Source organism: Onychomys torridus, chromosome 5 (genome assembly GCF_903995425.1).
Source record: "Onychomys torridus chromosome 5, mOncTor1.1, whole genome shotgun sequence".
In the NCBI taxonomy this organism is placed as follows: Eukaryota; Metazoa; Chordata; class Mammalia; order Rodentia; family Cricetidae; genus Onychomys; species Onychomys torridus.
Window position 1 is genome coordinate 54,914,804 of NC_050447.1, and position 17,938 is coordinate 54,932,741.

Genomic DNA, 17,938 nt, shown 5'->3' on the forward strand with positions numbered 1-17,938 from the left:
ACCATCAACATGTCCGTTTGTGATGGGGACATAGTTCTACCCCCAACAAAAACTGAACAAATAATTTGCATTTGGACCTGTCAAGCTCCTGAAGCCACTGTTATTGGGCTCCTGTCTGTCCCCAGTTTCGATTTAAAAGCCTTCCACTCACTGTGACAGCATTAGGAGGAAGACATTTGGGAGGTCATTGGGGCTAGATGCCTTTAGAAGAGCCGCTCCCTGCTCTCTAAAGTGTGAGAAATACTGAGAAGAGGACTGTGCACCCTGGAAAGGCTTCTGCCAGAGCCCCTCTGTGCTATTGGCTCCCCAACTGTAAGCCTCCAGGAGTGTGTGTGTGTGTGTGTGTGTGTGTGTGTGTGTGTTGTATGTAGATATACGTGGGCATGTGCATATATGGAGCCCAAAGGATAACCATAGGGATCATTCTTCAGATGTCCAGTGCTGTGGAATAAACCTTCCGTACACTGTGAAAATGTGTTGCTCTTATTGTTAATAAAAAGTTGCCGGGCGGTGGTGGCACACGCCTTTAATCCCAGCACTCCGGAGGCAGAGCCAGGTGGATCTTTGTGAGTTCGAGGCCAGCCTGGTCTCCAAAGTGAGTCCCAGAAAAGGCACAAAGCTACACAGAGAAACTCTGTCTCGAAAAACCAAAAAGAAAAAAAAAAAAAAAAGAAAAAAAGAAAAAAAAGTTGATTGGCCCATAACTGGGCAGGGTTTTCAGGGAAAAAGAAGGGTAGAGTCTGAGGAGTCACATAGACTAGGTAAATGAGCTTCAGAGCAGCACATATACTAATAGAAATGGGTTGATTTAAGTTGTAAAAGCTGGCTGGAGACAAGTCTAAGCTATTGACAGAACATTTGTAATTAATAATAAGTCTGTGTAGTTATCTGGGAGTGACTGCTGGGACACAGAGAAGCTCTGCCAACAGTCCAGCTTTTTTCTTTTTCTTTTTCTTTTTTTTTTTAAGTCAAGGTGTCTCACTGGCCTAGAACTTGCCAAGTAGGCTACCTAAATTCAAGGATCCATCCATCTCCACTTCCCCAGTGTGGGGATTACAAGTGCATGCCATCATGCCTGGCTGTTGTCCATGAGTTCTTGGAATTGAACTCGGGTCAACGGAGCTGTCTTCCTAGCCCCGTTACTTTTTTACAGTACCCAGAACTAGCTAAAGCAGCATACTAATGGACTCCCAATGTCTGGACCCCCAAGTGCTGTCTAAAGGATCCTCGTCTCCAGTATTGGGCTGGGGCTGCAGCTGGGCCTTCCTAGCCCAGCCCGAAGACCAGGGTGCATCCCTTTGCCTTTTGGGGGCCCTGTATGACCTGGCACTGCAAGGAGCATCAGCCTCTGGTCTCTCGATGTCCTGTGTTGTGGTGCCAATGTCACGAACCCAGAAGGTACAAGACAGAGAAGACAGCCTAGCACAGAGCTGCTGGTTAGTGGCTAGAAAGAGAGGAATGTCCTAGTCGCTAGAGAGACTTGCAGTGACGTGTTCCCATGGGTGGATGGATTCTGGGATCTCTTGACAGGCCCTGACAAACACTTTAATCCTTCCAATGTCTTTGTCCATAGCAATTCTGAAGTCTTCGAGCATAACCAGAGACTTGACTATGTCCTCCTCTGCTAATCATAGCCAAGTCTTGTCTTCCAGGTAGATGTGAGGTCAGTGCTTGCAGAATGGTCACCCTCAATCATACTGTGCCCCAAAAGTTTACAGTTTCAGTGTACCAAGGTGCTGAATGGGATGTCAGCCACTGTCTGACGTGTTATCTTCTCTCCTCTCTTCAGTACATCTTTACCAGTGGTACAGTTTTGTTTTAAATCCTGCATCTCTGTAGGATTCAGTCTCCACAGTAATTGTTACAGAGGCAAATCTAGTCACTAATCAATGCCTATTTATTGAGCACACATTACATCAGGCAATGCTACCCACTTGTGTTATTTTCTGGATATTCAAGAGCTCTTATGAGAAGGCTGCTATTGTCCTCATATGACCACAGCAGCAGGGTGGTTGGTGTGGGAGGCTGCATGTGTGGTGGGGGTGGTGAAGGCTGTCAGCATCAGCAGAGCCAGCACTGGACAGAACCAGAGTTCAACCCAAGTCCCAGGCTTCTGCCAATATAGTTTCTTTTGTTTTCCAGTCTTCTAAATAGCCGGGCCATTATTTATCCCCCACACAGACACTACCTGTCCTTTTGGTTTATATTTGGTGGTGCTGAGGTTGAAGCCAGGGCCTCACAGGTGCCAGGCAAGTACCCTGCCCCAGAGCCACTTCCCCCTTCTTTCCTGTCCTTTGTCATCGGTTTGTTCCTATGTAATCTGAACGAAAGTGGGCCGTTTCCAGGTGCATCTGCGTCCAAATGTCAGAGGCTGGCCAGGGCTAAAACAAAGCCACAATTATTGCATCCAGAAGCAAGCGTTGAGACAGTGGCCTCAAAGCATCCGGGACAAAGGGATTGGTTTATATTTAAAACAGAATTGAACCGAGTCTAATTTAACTTAAAAGCAAAAAACAAAAAAACAAAAATAAAATTGAACACAAATTTAAAAAGCTTCAGGTAAGTGGTGGGGATTTTTACCAAAAGATTTGGAAAGAAAAGCTGGGGAGTGAGCATTCGCCAGCCCCCAGCTGGGGTAATGACAGGCCTGGTTCCTCACAGAAACACTTCCAAGTCCCCTACTCCAAATGCATGCTGCCCTGACTGATGCCATGCTGCTGCTTTTGTGGCTCACTGGGGAATGCTGCTTCCCGCTCCAGCCAGTCCTCTATTTCTCACCCAGAGGCAGCCCTCCCCCAGCCTTAATTACCACCGTTAGGCCAGCATTAAGCTACACAGTGGGAAGAGTGAAGTTGGGAGCAAGCAAGTGATTTATGGCCTGTAAGTGGCAAGGAAGTCTGACAAGGCTATGAAGCCAATGGTGCATTTTTGTGGTTTCCTAGCAGCTTACAAAATGAAGGTGCATGCACATTTGTGGAGGTGCATATATGGGGGGGCAGGGTAAGCGGGCATGTGTATGGAGGCCAGAGAATAACCTTGGGGGTTGGTCCTCAGGAGCTAGCCAGCTTGTTTTTTGAGACAGGGTCTGTTTTACTGCTTGCCAGTTAGGCTCTGCTGGCAGGACAGGGCCCCGCTAGGGACTGCCTGTGTCCACCTTCCCATTGTTGAGTTTAGAAGCACACACCATAGTATTCAGCTTTCTTTCTCTCTTTCCCTTTCTTTCTTTCATTCATTCATTCATTCATTCTTTCTTTCTTCCTTCCTTCCTTCCCTCCTTCCTACTTCCTTCCTTCTTTCTTTCCTTCCTTTCTTTTTTGTTTTTTCTTTTGTTTTTTTGAGGCAGAGTTTCTCCGTGTAGTTTTGGTGCCTGTCCTGGATCTTGCTCTGTAGACCAGGCTGGCCTCGAACTCACAGACATCAGCCTGGCTCTGCCTCCGGAGTGCTGGGATTAAAGGTGTATGCCACCACCGTCCAGCTGTATCTAGCTTTCTTATGTGGGTTTTGGTATCTAACTCAAGTCCTTGTGTGGCAAGCACTTAACCAAATAGGCCCCATCTTTCAGCTCTTAAACTCCCTAGTGTAACAATAGGCAGTGTGGTGGTGGTTTGGACACTTTTGCATTAAAATCCAGTTAGTTAATAATAGTGAAAAATGGGAATATTTTGCAGATAGCCAATAGCCATCTAGTACTACTTAATGCTTGCTCAGTAGGAGGGGATTCGTGCCTAGTATTGTAAACCTAGTCACTATCCATGGCTAGAGAGGTCATAGACCCTAGAGAAGAGTCTACTACTGCCACTTCCCCAATCCAGTATATTTACTAACCACATTCTAACGCTTACCCTTACACCTACGGGTCAGTGTCGCTCTCTCCCCTCATCAAGGAAGCTTCTTTTTGCAGCAGTCAGGAACCGTTATAGAAAGCCACAACTGTTCAAACTGTAGAGAACTACTGGTGCTCAGCCCCAGTTGATACATCTACATGGCAACCCCTTTGCCTACAGTTGAGGGGACATCATAGAAGTGGGATGGGAGGCTGTCGGGCTGGAGAACAGGCTGTTGGCACTGCACAGGTGATTCCCACACAAGAGACAGAGGAGCAGGGAATCTGCTGTGAGGGAGTATCTTCTATATACGATGGGGAAGCTACAGCCATGAACTCTCAACAACAGTTGTATAAATAAGGACGGCACAATGGCCACAGGATCGAACAGGCCAGTCAGGATGGAAGAACTCTCACAAGGCCCACACCCAGATGAAGAGCCTCAGGCAATTAGTAATAGCTGCACAGTGAGGAAGAATCAGGGTTCTCCAGGTGTGAGCCTGACGAGTTATCTAGTCCCAAGTGGTCAGCCCTGAACATATAGACATAGGACAACACTAAATGGACTCTGCAGACTGAATTTGCATCCATCCATCCTTCCATCCTCCCACCCACCCACACACCCACATACCTACCCATCCATGTAACAATAACAAAGAAAAGGTAAGGGATTTGAAAGAAACAGGGAGGAGTTGGAGGGGAGAGAAGAAGGGGTGGACACGATATGAATATAGTACTCAGGTGTGAAATCCCCCCCCCAAAAAATTTAAATTACAAGAAGAAAACACAGAGAAGAAGAAGAAGAAGAAGAAGAAGAAGAAGAAGAAGAAGAAGAAGAAGAAGAAGACCTTAAGAAGATTTAAAAAATTAATAGAAACTTGGAGCGTGGTATTGAATCAGGAGTAATGTCACACATTTTTTCATTTTGAGGGGCAGTGCTACAGATCATGCTAGGCAAGCACTCTCACTGAGTACTGCCCCAGTCCTGATGACACTTAGGAGTGGTTCTCATGTGTCAGGTGACCCACTCAGTGCTGGAGACACCAAGGGGAACAACACCAGAGCCTCTGATCACCTGGGATGTGGGAGGCCAGCTCCCACCTTTTAGAGAGTTCCTATGAGGAGGAGAGAGGGATAAGAAACTTCTACACAGAAAGGTAGGGAGGAGACAGACAGAAACACAGGATAGCTTTGGGAGGACCTGGATCAACATCCACCAGCCCCTTCTGTCTCTTCAAAAGGGCTTTTTATAACAATGCCAAGGGGCAGGGCAAAAGACTTCCCCTTTGCTAGATCAAAGTACACCACACAGATAAGTGCAGACCCTTCCAAACACCTAGTAACCATGCCCATGGTTCAATCCACCCTATGCAGCCCTGCTGGGTAAAGCAAGCTCAGATTCTCGACCCTGAGTAAGTTCTCACTATAAAACCTCTGTAGGTCTCTACACTGGCATTTACAGACATTCTTTGACAACCACAAGCACAGATGTAGGACTCTCTTGTGGTGCCAGACAAGCTTAGAAACGGATTTGAGCTGGTCCGAGAGGTTCACCATATGACGGTGAGTCTTTGCTGATCTTGAGTTGAGATCTATAAAATAAACAGACCTACCACAGTCCAGCAGCGGACAGATACATCAAGTGCAGAGACCCTGCGGGAGCAAGAAACAGAGCCAGTGAGGCAGCCTTGAGTAATGGCCTCATGGAGGACACAAGGTTTGGAGGAGAGAGGTGACAGGCACTGGAGAGCAAGTCCAGGGCAGAGGAAGCAGGCCACTGGAGGTCACACCATGGCTCTGAGAAATCTTTGAAGCCATGGAGTCAAGACAGCAGCCTACAGTAAATTATTACAAATGGGTCTGAGAATGTCACAAGTTAGCAAAACCTAACTACAGCAGAATCAAACACAGGAATTTGATTAAAAATAAAAACTGGAGGGTTTGGAGGAGGTGGATCAGGGAGTAAAATACTTGGAACCCCAGCACCTATACCAAAGCTAGGGGCGATGGTAAACGTCTGGAATCTCAGCTCTGGTGGGAGGGAGGGAGATAGAGGGATTCTAGGAGCTGCTGGTTAGACAGTTTAGCCAAAATAAGAGCACCAGGTTCAGTGAGATACAATAATTAAAAACGAAAAACAAACAAAAAACAAAAACCCCACACCTAGCAAATGTCAGGGCATGCCAGGCTCGGTTGTCACTGGGTCATCCACACTCATATCCAGGAGTGTGAATCCTGGGTTGACAGCAGTTCATCTGCCGCCACTGCCGCTCTGGGCAGAGAAGGTGCTCAGCCCAGGAGATGCGCCTGGAAGTTGGGCCACCTTTGGTCTTGGGATTGTCCTACCACCCGGAAGCTGAGAATGTTACCGTGTAAATAAAGTCTATCTCAGGCACTGCCACAGCCCTGTTCTTCCTCAGCTGCAGTGAACGCCAGCTCTCATGATGTCAGCTCAAACTCCAGCAGTCACCACACAGAACCCCTTCTGCCTGTCAGTGTTCTCTCTCTGATGGCTCCTCCATGGGGGTCGGGGTGCTGACAACTCCTGGCTTCCTCAGGCACCAGGCAGGCGCTCAGCATCACAGACAAAACCTTTGGACCGCTGTGAGGGGTGGTGGGGGACAGCTAGAAGCTGCTCTCTGATCACCCTGGGACTCTAGTGGCAGAGCTGTGAGAGGGAATGGCAAAGACCCTGTGGAGCCCAGACATTCCGGGTTGGGGGCAGGGGACCCTCGGAGGAAGCAGAGTGCAGGAGAGGCATGCAGCACCTGCTCTTCCTGCCTGTGTGCCAGCTCTTTGTCACCACAGGGCCTTGTGGTACCTTGTTCTCTTGCTCCAGAGGTCGCTGTGAGTATGGGCTTTCCTGGAAGGCCATCCTGTCCCTTCACTCCACAGGGTGAGAAGGCAAGAGTGTCTGAGGATGTCACGTCAGACACTCAGTGGGAGACACATGGTGTGCCTTGCTGTTTGCCCACAAACCCCAGAGCACAGCGTTTGTGTGGGAAAGCACCTGTGCAGCCTGTTCTCCAACCAGACAGCTGGTGATTACAAGTATTTTGTATTCAAAATGTTGTCAAACACACCCTTAAAGTGTCCCACTAACGAGGGGAGTTATCAATGTCATGTTGCTAAGGACATGTAAAGAGGAGTCAAACACCAAATAAAGTGCAAAGAAGAAGAAGAAAAAGAAGAAGAAGAAGAAGAAGAAGAAGAAGAAGAAGAAGAAGAAGAAGAAGAAGAAGAAGAAGAAGAAGAAGGAGAAATCCAGCAGAGGGATCCAGTTGGTAGACACAAAACCCGACTTTTTATTGAAGTGTAACACATATGGAAAAGCACCCAAAAGTATACGACTGGGAGTTTTTGTTTTTTTTTTTTTTTTTACAAACTAAACATATCAGAGGGACAGGCAGCTAGATACAGAGACAGAACATTCCAGAAGCCTCTTGTGCCCCCTCTCTGTTGCCCTTTGAGAGCAGCGACTGTTCTTCCTTCAGTCAGCTTGGACTAGCCTGCTCTCAGTAACCCAGCCAGGCCTGGAAGGTTCTCAGTGAGCTGTGGGTGGAGCTGAGACTGTCCCTTCTGGGGCTGGGCAGGAGTCCACCATGTGAACGACCCTCATCTGCTTCTCCCTCCAACAAGGGCAGAAGGGCCTTCTGCTTCGGGGTTACTAAGAACAGTGCCTCCATGGCCACTCTAGAGAGTTTCTTCTGAGATACGTACACATTTCTGTCAAGTACATACTCAGGAGTGGAGTTGTCAACTCACACAATATTTACATCCAAATAAGGATATTTCATGGAGTGAGTTTACTGGATGGATCTCACAGACTCCAGGAATGAACAGAAATCTGGGGATAAGTAGAAAGACGTTGGGAGTGAGAAAGTTCAATGGGTACAAGGTGTGGCGTGGGAGCGTCTTCCCAGGACAGTTACTAGTGGATGTCAGAAGATGGTTGGAAATGGGGACAGTGAAACAGAGACAGTTTGGTAGGAGATTAAAGCACACTGTTCCTGACCTACTTCGCTGCCCTAGGTACTGTCACAGTCCTTGGCTTTTGTGGACCAGGGTCTCCTCTGTTGGGTGAATGATGCCAACATGGGTCATAGAATAAAGAGATTTTTGTTATAGCTCAACAAAACCTCGTGGGATCTTAGCCTCTCATCTCACGCACAGTAGTAAAACTAAGCATTTTCCACAAAAGCTGCACAAACCCATGATAATGTAATAAAAATGATACAGTCCTCATCACCAGAACCATGGGATCTAGGAAGTCACATACTCTTCCCAACGTTATAGGTTGTCACCCAGCATATATTGGTTTTCAAGGATAATCAGAGCCTTACTTGGTTTCTGCCCTAGCAGAAGAGCAAGAGGGGTAATTAGCATTGCCTGCAGTTTGCTGGCTTGAACAGCTTGGCACATACCGGCTTGCCCAGCAGCACACCGCAAGCCTCTCCCAGAGCCAGAGGAGCAGCCGTTTCCAAACACCTACAAAACAAAGTCCTCACTGAGCGCTCCACAGCTGCGCCTTTGTCAGGAGGCCATGGAGGTTTTCTAGACGGGGCCCATAGCCTCACCTTGGAAAATCCCAGGGCTTACTGCTATCTGGTCTTAGGGTACCCACATATCATTTATCACAAACTGCTAGAATCCCGGCTTGTGAGACTTCTCCCAGCAAAGGTGGGAGAGAAGTGTGCAGTAAGCTTGTGTGACAAATGTGTTTGCTTCCTTCCTAGTGTGCAGGTAGGATTGTTTGTGGATCTGCACAGATGCAACAGGCGGCCACAGTGCAGGGGTTCAGGGGTGGACTACCCACATATGGAAGGCATGGTCTGCCTGCACTGTCGGCAGCCTTGAGCAAATGTCATTTCTCTGTCCTTCAGATAGTCCCTCTCTAAAACAAACCACACTGGGATTCATTGTTAGATTAGAGATGTTAACAGCCATACTTTCTCAGATCAGTAAATGGCATGTGACTGACTCTGACCCACTACTTCAGGGCAGGGGTGTCTCTGCTGAGATTCCCAAGGGCCTCACCTTACTAGAGACACCAAGCAGGAGGAAGCAAGCAGGAAGAGTGGCATTCTGACTGAGGAGGTGGCCCAGTGGGCTGTCCTGGTGAGTATCTACAGTCAAGGCTGCCTTAGTGTATATACCACAGATGCATCTTCAGAAGCATCAGCTCTGGAATGTTCAGTAAGAGGCAGGTGGAGACAATGGCCATCTACAGGGTCTGGCACATGGCCTATGAAGACTCCTATGATAGACATGCCAGGAGAAAGAGACCTCACTCTCATATGTGGCTGGCTGACATGGTCTCATTTGATACTGAATTACTGTGGGGGGGGACACTTGGGCATGGTTTCAACTTCCATGAATTACCCACTGAAATTTTTTAACTGGATATATTTACATTTGTGGATTAATGTTTAAAAACTGTAGACCCTTAAATCCACATTTTACATGGCACATTTGTTATTTGACTATAAAAATGTCTGTTTTTTTCTCTATAGATGGAAATAACAAAAATGAAACCAAAAGAAGAAGAAGAAGAAGAAGAAGAAGAAGAAGAAGAAGAAGAAGAAGAAGAAGAAGAAACAGTGTCATGAAAAAATATGGTAAACCAAGATGAGCCCAGATCACGATTGGATAGAGAGGGAAGTGGTGTGTATGGGAGGCATGCCTCTAGACGGGAGGAGCGTGCACATCTCTACTCGGGACTTTTACAACAGGAAGGGGTCCATTTCATGACCATGGGTGTTAGAGAATGGTGCAGAAGAACTTCTTCTCCCGGAAGGGGTTTTCTGAGGCAGGCACTGGGATGATGAGAGGGTCCTCCCGCACGTGGGCTTCACAGTAGGCCAGGAGGTCTGAGGCTGCCTGGGAGACCTGCAGGGACACAGCATAAATACCTGGTTAAAGGTGTTCACAGAGTGGGTCCAGGCTGAGGTCCACCAGAAGAGTGGCCATGGCCAAAGTCGGGCCATATGGTATGCAAGATCAAACAAGTCCAGGGGCTGGCAGGTTTGGGTAGAACTGAGGTGATGGGTTTGGATGATGCTGCAAGGACCCGTTGTCCTAGAGGTCAAGGTCGGGATCCTGGGGGCTGAGAACATGCTGAGGGTGTGGCTCTCACCTAGCATGGATTTGATACCAGCCCCTCCAACAAGTGAGCAGAGAGAACAGAGCAGAGTAAGCTCACAGTGACTCTACAAAGCCATTTCGGTAAGAATAACACAGAAGCTATTCCTAGCCAGCCAGGCTGATTGTAATTATTAGTATTGGTTTTTCTACAGTCTACTCTCATAGCCAAACTAGGAGAGACACTCTGTTCCCTTCAACAGGCCCCCTATTCAGCTCTGCTTTATAAGCCCTCATCTTACAAATTGCATTTAATATTATGCTTATATAATATTATTATATTAGTATATAATATACTTATTATATACTAACGTGTGCATACATGGGGGAGAAAGCAGGTGCATGCCATGGAACACATGTAGATGTCTGAGAACAACTTTTTTTGCAGAGTCAGTTCCATCCATCCACCTTTATGTGGGCTCCAGACATCAACATCCAGTCATCAGGCTTTTGTTGGAGGCATCTTCACCTGCTGAACCATTATCCATCTAGCTCAAGCTCACATCTTCCAGTGACAGGCAGCTGCTCCCTCCAGACGGGCTGCTGCTGACCAGGAAACCCTTTCTTCTGTTCTCCTTCCAGACTCTTCTTGATCAACACACAGAAACTGCATAGCGAACTCCCCCAGTTTGAGTCCAGAAAAAGAGCTGGGTGTTCACAGAGAAGGAAATGGTGTGTCCTTTTATGCGGTCTGCTGCCAGACAGTGTGGCCCAGATTTAGGGTGGGCATTCTGATCTCCAATGATCCAGACTTAGCATGGGTCTTCCCACCTCAAATGATCTACTCAAGAAAATCCTTTACTGCTCATGTCTTAGTGGTTGCAGATGTAGTCATGTTGACAAACTGAGATTAGCCATTACAGGAAGTGAGGGGAGACTATCCTAAGGGGCCCATCCCAGCCAGCCACAAAACCTGCTTTGAGGTTTCCCCACCTTCCACCTTAAGATTATCTTTTCCAATTTCCACCCCAGACCTGTCTGTGTCTGTGGTAGTCCGATTCCCACAGGTAACTCCATTAGACACAAGTTGATATTTTTCTTCCCCATCAAATAAAATAAGTATACATTGCGTGGACGAGTCAAGCCCAATCCTGACAAATGCTACATTTGTTTGGAGTGTGAAATGAGAAAGGATCTCTTTGTACTACCCTTTCTTTCCTGCTGGAAATAAACTCTTCCTTGGGGGTTTCTTGGGTATTTTGTCACAGCATCAAGAAAACAGTTAACTGGAAAATGAAATCTGGACCATTGAGTGCAGGATGGCCAGGCGAACAGGCCTAAATGGACTCCTAAAGGAGTCTCGCTGCAGTGAAGGACAGAGGTAGGGATCCCAGAGGTTGCCAGAGGGGCAGCTGGGTGGATGTACTGCCTTCCCACATTGGTGGGACACGAGCAGCTTTCCATCTTGGTGGAGGTGAGCATGATGGGCAGGAAGCACTTGGCATTTACTTCCAAGTTTAGAGCAGGCATGTACACACAGGTCCTTTCTTTCTATGCCACAGCTATGTCCCATTGCCCTCACTGTGGGACTCCTGATCTGTGAGTCCATCAGGGTTATCTCTGTGCCCTATCATCCCTTGTCATGGCTAAACATGCCAGCTTGGTCTTCCGCTGGGAAGTTCCCATCTCCATGTACGGTTAGGATTTAAAAAGCTGACTCTGCTATTAAAGGTAGAACCACAGACCACAGGTAAAACAAGCTTAGAGACATAGAACCACCTCTGGATGTCACTAATCCAGAGGTCAGAGGTGAGTTCCTTACCGAAGATCACATCTAAGCATAGGAGGGGAGATTGGACAAGAAGCCTGAGGTCAGGGATGCAGATCCAACAGTCCCAGGAGGCAAGAGTCCAAGTTGGCCCCTTCAGTCATTCCGCCATCCCCCAAAATGACCCTGTCTCACTTTTCCTGACCATGCTCTGATAATTCTGAATTCTTTATCTCATCCAGGAAGTGTTTACTGAGTATCTATCTACCTTGCTGAGAAGATGACAGGGAAAAACTAAGACACTAGAGCCAGCCAAGAAGACTCAGAAATAACCCAGCCACTGCAGGCAGCAGCATGTGTTGGAGTCACAGATGTGGAGGCGGAGGACCCGACATAGGCAGCTACTGGTTGGCAGATGGCTTGTGAGTAAGCAGGGCAGCTTTCCTGTCCCTTGACTACTTTACCTTTATACACAACCAGCGGCAGTCTCCAGTCTCGGTTGGGGTTTGGGTGGGTGAGGGCGGCAGCAGAGAGAGGTCATTTACTTAATTGAGAACTACCCCCAGTTCAAATTTATCGCAGGCAAGGCATGGGGGTAGGGTTAGGATGGGGGACTTGGTGGGGTGTGTGCCCAGTGGAAGAGCTGAAAGGTCCAAGCACCTCTCTCGTCCCAGAGTCTGCAACACCTGGCAATTATGCTGGGTGTCTGGCCTGCCCAGTTCTGAGCAGGTTCTATCTAGAAGTTTTTTTTTTTTCTGTCATGTTACAAAGGTGAGATTGTGCTTGATGCTACTACCATGCTCCTTTTAAGAAAAAAAGTTCTTAGGTTGCTTTTTTTTTTTTTTTTTTTGGTGGTGGTGGGGTGGTTGGAGACAGGCTTTCTCTGTGTAGCCTTGGCTGTCCTGGAACTGACTTTGTAGATCAGGCTGGCCTTGAACTCATAGAGATGCCTTTGCCTCCCTGGTGCTGAGATTAAAGGTGTGCACCACCACCGTCCATCTATTGGGTGGCCTCTTTTGCAGCTGTTCTTTCCAGACTGCAGCTACACCTACTCAGTTGTATCCCATCCATACACCCAAATGGCCCAACAGAATCTACAAAGAGGTACACTCAGGACCAAGTAGAGGCACTTGGTGTAGGAGCAGGAGTGTGTGGACCTGAGTTGGTTCCACACGGTGCCAGTTTTCTAGATGCACCCAGAATTACTGACACATGATTGTTGTAGTTTGAAAGTCCTTTCAAAACTCACTTTGAAAGTTAAGGGCCCTCACAAACGGGTTCTGGGTGCCCCTCCACCCCCATAGGCTACGGTGTTACTGTAGAACAGAGCTCCTGAGAAGGAGCCGAGCTTAGCCTGAGTTTTCTCTGGCCTTCCCTGGCGGCTTGCCTTCCCACCATGTGATGACAGCCTGGGGGCCCTGCCCGGCACAATGCCTTGCCCTTGGACTTCTAGCTCCAGAGCTGTGAGAAACACCTTCCTTCCCTCCTTCTTCCCTTCCTGTTTCTTCTCTCCCTGCTTCCTCCCAATCTTTCCTTCCTTTTCTTTCTCCTCCTGCCTTCTCCCCCACCTTCTATTCCAGACACAGAATTCTGTTACAGTTGCAGAACATGAGCTCAAACAAAAAGCCTGAGGCCAGGGATGGCGATCTGACAATCCCAGGAGGAAAGGGTCCTTCCACATGGCCCCTTTAGTCATTCTACACTCCCAACAAATGATCTTATTCCATTTTTTCTGACTATGCTCTGCTGATTCTGAATTGTTTATAGGATTTTTACTCAGACAATTACACTCTAAAGAATGGCCTACTTCTGCCGAGCCGCATCTAACGCAGTGTAAATTATTTTATATCAAGGTAATCAAGGGAATTTCTACCTTAACCAGACCCCCTCAGTTCGATAATATTGTCCGAAGTCTATTTATGTCAGTATAAGCAAAGCACCTTGAATGTCTGCCGGTGCTCACTGTACTGTGTCCAGAGAAGATAAACATGGGTAATGACTATTTTCAGGCATGGAACATTACACATGAAAAATGCCATCATGGCTGTGGTGGCTGTAATTTAGAGTCACAGAGGAGACACACCTTTGGGTGTGTCTACGAGGGTGTTTCCAGGGAGGTTTAAGGGAGGTGGGAAGACCCAGGCTGAGTGGTACCCGCCCACGAACTGGGTCCTAGTCTGCATAGAAAGGCGAACAGGAGCTGAGCACCAGCCTTTCTCTCTCTGCTTCCTGACTGCTAATGTGATGTGACCAGCCACCTCATGCTCCTGCCAGGCCTTCCCATTATGATGGGCTGTATCCAACTAGGAGCCCTTCCTTACGGTGTTTCGTCAGGTATTTTTGTCGCCACAGCAATTGGGAAAAGTAATACACTGGCCCATGGTGTTCTGTCCCAGCATTCACTAACCTAACTGCTGCCAGGGCTGAAGGAGTTTTTTCTTAATCAGAATTACATTGATTTTTGTAGCTTGAGGTTTCCTTCCTGCAAGGTACAGGTGGCAAACAGTGTCAGATGCCAAAACATCTGCCGCTTCTGAAACGAGATCGATAATCTCAAAGATAAAATTTTACCATGGTAGGAAACGGACGACTGCCTTCTTGTGCTGCATTCTTGTCAAGCATTGAGATTGTTGTGATGAGCTGCCCTGAGCATCCCGGTCTCCTACCTCAGCATCCAGCTGTTAGGGTTATAAGACAGCAGATGCTCAGAGAAATGGGTAGCCTGGGAACAACTGTGGAATTTTCCCATTGCATTTCAGAGTAAAAGAGGTGATTAAAACAGCCCAAGTTAGCACATAATGCTGTTAGTTGCACTATAATTACCAGCTTCAATGACGGGAGAAAATGTTGCAATTACTATAGTCACATTCCATGACAAGACAGATGCCATAATTACTTCTCTCGCGGTGACACCCACTGCACTTAGCTTGTGCATCTGAAGTCAAGAGGGCACCTACTTCTCAGCAGTCCTGGTCTATTGAGCAATATAGAATCGAAGGAGAGCATCTGGGTTGGCTTTGTCTGTTCTTCTCTCCACCCCCAGAAAACAAAGCCATGACAGGGTTAAGAGTGCAGCCAGGCTGTACTCAGCATGCAGCAATGGCATCTTCTCTAAGATCAGGCCCAGTGCACACTCCGGCAGTGGCTACCATGTGCCCTTAGGCCCACAGGGATCCTCAGGACATCACAAGTACAGGTCTTGCCTCTGAATTCTGAGCGAGTGTCTGTGCTCTTCTTCTTTCTAAACTTGAACAGAGTGGAGCCCAACACACTGGCTTCTGAGAACAATCTCTAGGCACTGCACAGCCTGGCTTTCTCCAATCCTAGGGCTGTGAAGCAAATTCCAGGCTATTGGGGAATGGTCTGAATGGGGAGGTGATGTCTGAAGCACAGGAGGTACTGTCCTCAGGGAGGGAGCATCTCCTGTCCCTAGAGAGCATGTGGGGTAAAAGCCGGATGGTGATAGCATGAATAATCCTTAAGGCTGGATGTCTCTAAAGTGGGAGCCACGGTCACGGCTATAACAGCTTTTCCTTCATATCAAAAGCTGGTTGAGCACTGGGAAGCATAAATGTGAGGGTTAGGTTAATACCACCAAGCTCACTTCGGTGAGGACTGTTGTTTACACAGCCACCACAGGACCAACAGGCCCCAGCCCACGTAGCCTACAATTGACCCACATGTGCCCTGGATCTTGACTTAACCAAATCCTTTCAACAGGTGGGCAGATGTCCCATCTGACTGGACACCGCTCAGTCTTCATGATTTCCCAGTTTTTTTACAAGAAAAGCTGTAACTCAAAAAACTAGGTGGGGCAATGCATACCTGTAATTTTAGTGCTCAGGAGGCTGAGGTACGCCTGGCAAGTACAGACTCTGTCTAAAAGGAAACAAGACAAAACCACCAAAAGCCACAATTCAAGCATCTCACAGCTTTCTCAGGAGAGCACTTACATGGCAAGGCAAGCCACCAGGGTCAAGGATGGATTCAGCAAGGACCCTGGTCCCAGCACAGAGGGATTCTAGAATGGTAGGAGCTTCGTTTTTCCTAGGGAAAATGGTGAGCCCTGACTTAGCCTCAGTGGGCACCGACACTCCCTGTCCTGACTGGACACGGCACACACCACACAGCCCTGACTTAGCCTCAGTGGGCACCGATGCTCCCTGTCCTGACTGGACACGGCACACACCACACATCCCTAACTTAGCCTCAGCGGTCACTGTCAGGTCCTGTCCCACCGGCAGGACACACACCACACAGCCATCTAGCTTTTTACTTCTGCAAGTGGTAACGGTTCCTGCAGCACAGTGAATGCCATCCTGATGCTTCTGTGACTACTGTACTCATGGAGCTGTGTCTGGAGGGATAGAGAATGTCCTGCCCTGCTCTTGGGTTTAGTTAAAAGGTTGTTCTCCTCTTATGTGATCTTCATTCTAGAGTCACTGACCACGCTAACCTATGTCTTACCAAATATCAGTTTTGGCTTTTTCCAGTTTGAATTTATAAGCTGTGAGGGCAGGGGGCAGAAATCACATTTTGCTCTTTCTAAAGATCCCCACCTGCTGACATTGCACATGGCTCTTAGGAGGGAGCTGGGTAAGAGGTGTTGCAGTTGTTAAAAAGGAATCACCATGAAAAACTCAGGCTCAACCACAGGTGTGGAGAAGTCACAAGCTGGATCTCATGGGGCTTGCTCAGAAAATGTCTGCACCAGGTAGTTTATCCACACTGAGGAAATCAGTGGGACACAATCTAACTCAACTTAGTTGGTAATGAGACTTCTTGTGGAAAGAAGATTCCTTCTATTTACTGAGCTGCATGGTTACTGCTGTCCTGGTACCAGCCTACACCTTCCAAAGACCTTCCTGTCTAGAAGGAACCCAGCCCTCAGGGACAATGTCACCTTTGTAAAGGAGGCAGTTCTGGGAAAGAATCCCACTACTGAAATAATTTTACCGTTTTCAGAATGCGTGATGGTTAATATTGATTACCAACCTGATTGGACTGAGCGATGCCAGGTGAGTAGGCATTGAGCACAACTCTGGCCAGGCCTGTGAGTGTTTTATTAAGTAGTTTAATCCACTTACGGAATCAGAATTTGAATAGCCTATTGGGAGGTAGCAGAGCCTGGCTTAGGAAGTAGATGTCGCTATGGGGTGAGGAGTATGTGTCAAAGGACACCTTTTGACCCTGGTCCCTTCCTGTTGTGTTTCTTTTTTCCTAAAGACAGAAGTGACAAAATACTGCAGATCACTCTGGGGCATCTCCCCCTGTGGTTGCACGCAGGGTTCTACATGCAAGGAGAGCTTGCTTCCCACTCCTGTCATTATTTGTGGTGGTGATGTATGACAGCTGGTGCCTACTGAGGGACAGTTATCTTCAGTTTTTAACACCTTGGATGTACTCTGAGGAGCTGCTTGCTGCCCACTGTGCTTTTAGCCTGTGTTCCAAGAAGTGACAGTTCTAGGCTCTAGACTCCGCATGATGGATATGTTGGTAAATATCCCATATCTGCCTTTCAGGAAGACCGTCAATTTCTACTCCAGACAGCAACAGTGCACTGTTGGTGAATGTCAGAGCACACTCTGGCCGGCTCTGTGAGTGAATTACCAGCGATTTAATCTATTACTGGATTCACAAGGTGAGCAGGTCATTGTAAGGTGGTGGGGGTGTTGAAGGTGGGTTTGGCGAGAGGACTGACTCCTCACGATGGAAATACTAGAATTCCTGCTCTTGGTGAGGTTTTCAGCCATGTTTCTGGTACTGTTGCTGAAGGTGACTATCTTTCCTTGTCTGAGCACTCACTCTTCCCATGTCTCCCTTTTTAAATTGCTAATTCACGTGTTTCTTATCCAGCTCAAGAAAATAAAACCAGGGCTCTTCCTCTCTCCCCCTCCTTATTGACTTTGCAGGACATCTTCTAGACTGAGGAATTAACTCTTGTTTAGGTAGCAATTATTTCTCTTTATTGATTGGGAGACTTTCTCACTTATGAAACTATAAAGGAAGCAGTCAGAACTCTCACTTTACCCATGAGCTGTGGATTTAGAGGGACCACCAGACAGCACTTTCTCAGTTCACATGCTACAAACATGGACTCCCATCTTCTGAGGGCTTTTATGGTTTCGTTTGTTAAATTTAAATCTTTGCTTTCTGAGATGGTCTCACCATGCAGCGAAGGTTGTAAATGGATCTGTGGTGGCCCTCCTGTTTCAGCCTCCTGATGGCTAGGATTAGAGGTATATACCACCACACACAGAAGACCC

At 47.5% G+C, this 17,938-nt stretch overlaps 1 protein-coding gene across 2 annotated transcripts in view; it reads right to left on the reverse strand.

Moving 5' to 3' along the window:
• Positions 1 to 9,373: 9,373 nt before the first annotated feature.
• Positions 9,374 to 17,938, reverse strand: part of Gng4 (G protein subunit gamma 4) — a 42,054-nt gene continuing 33,489 nt past the window's right edge. For both annotated transcript variants that reach the window (XM_036188709.1, XM_036188708.1), the window contains one exon: positions 9,374 to 9,712. In XM_036188709.1, coding sequence (XP_036044602.1) covers positions 9,584 to 9,712 — 129 coding nt within the window. In that variant the 3' untranslated portion in view covers positions 9,374 to 9,583. The remainder of the gene's footprint in view (positions 9,713 to 17,938) is intronic.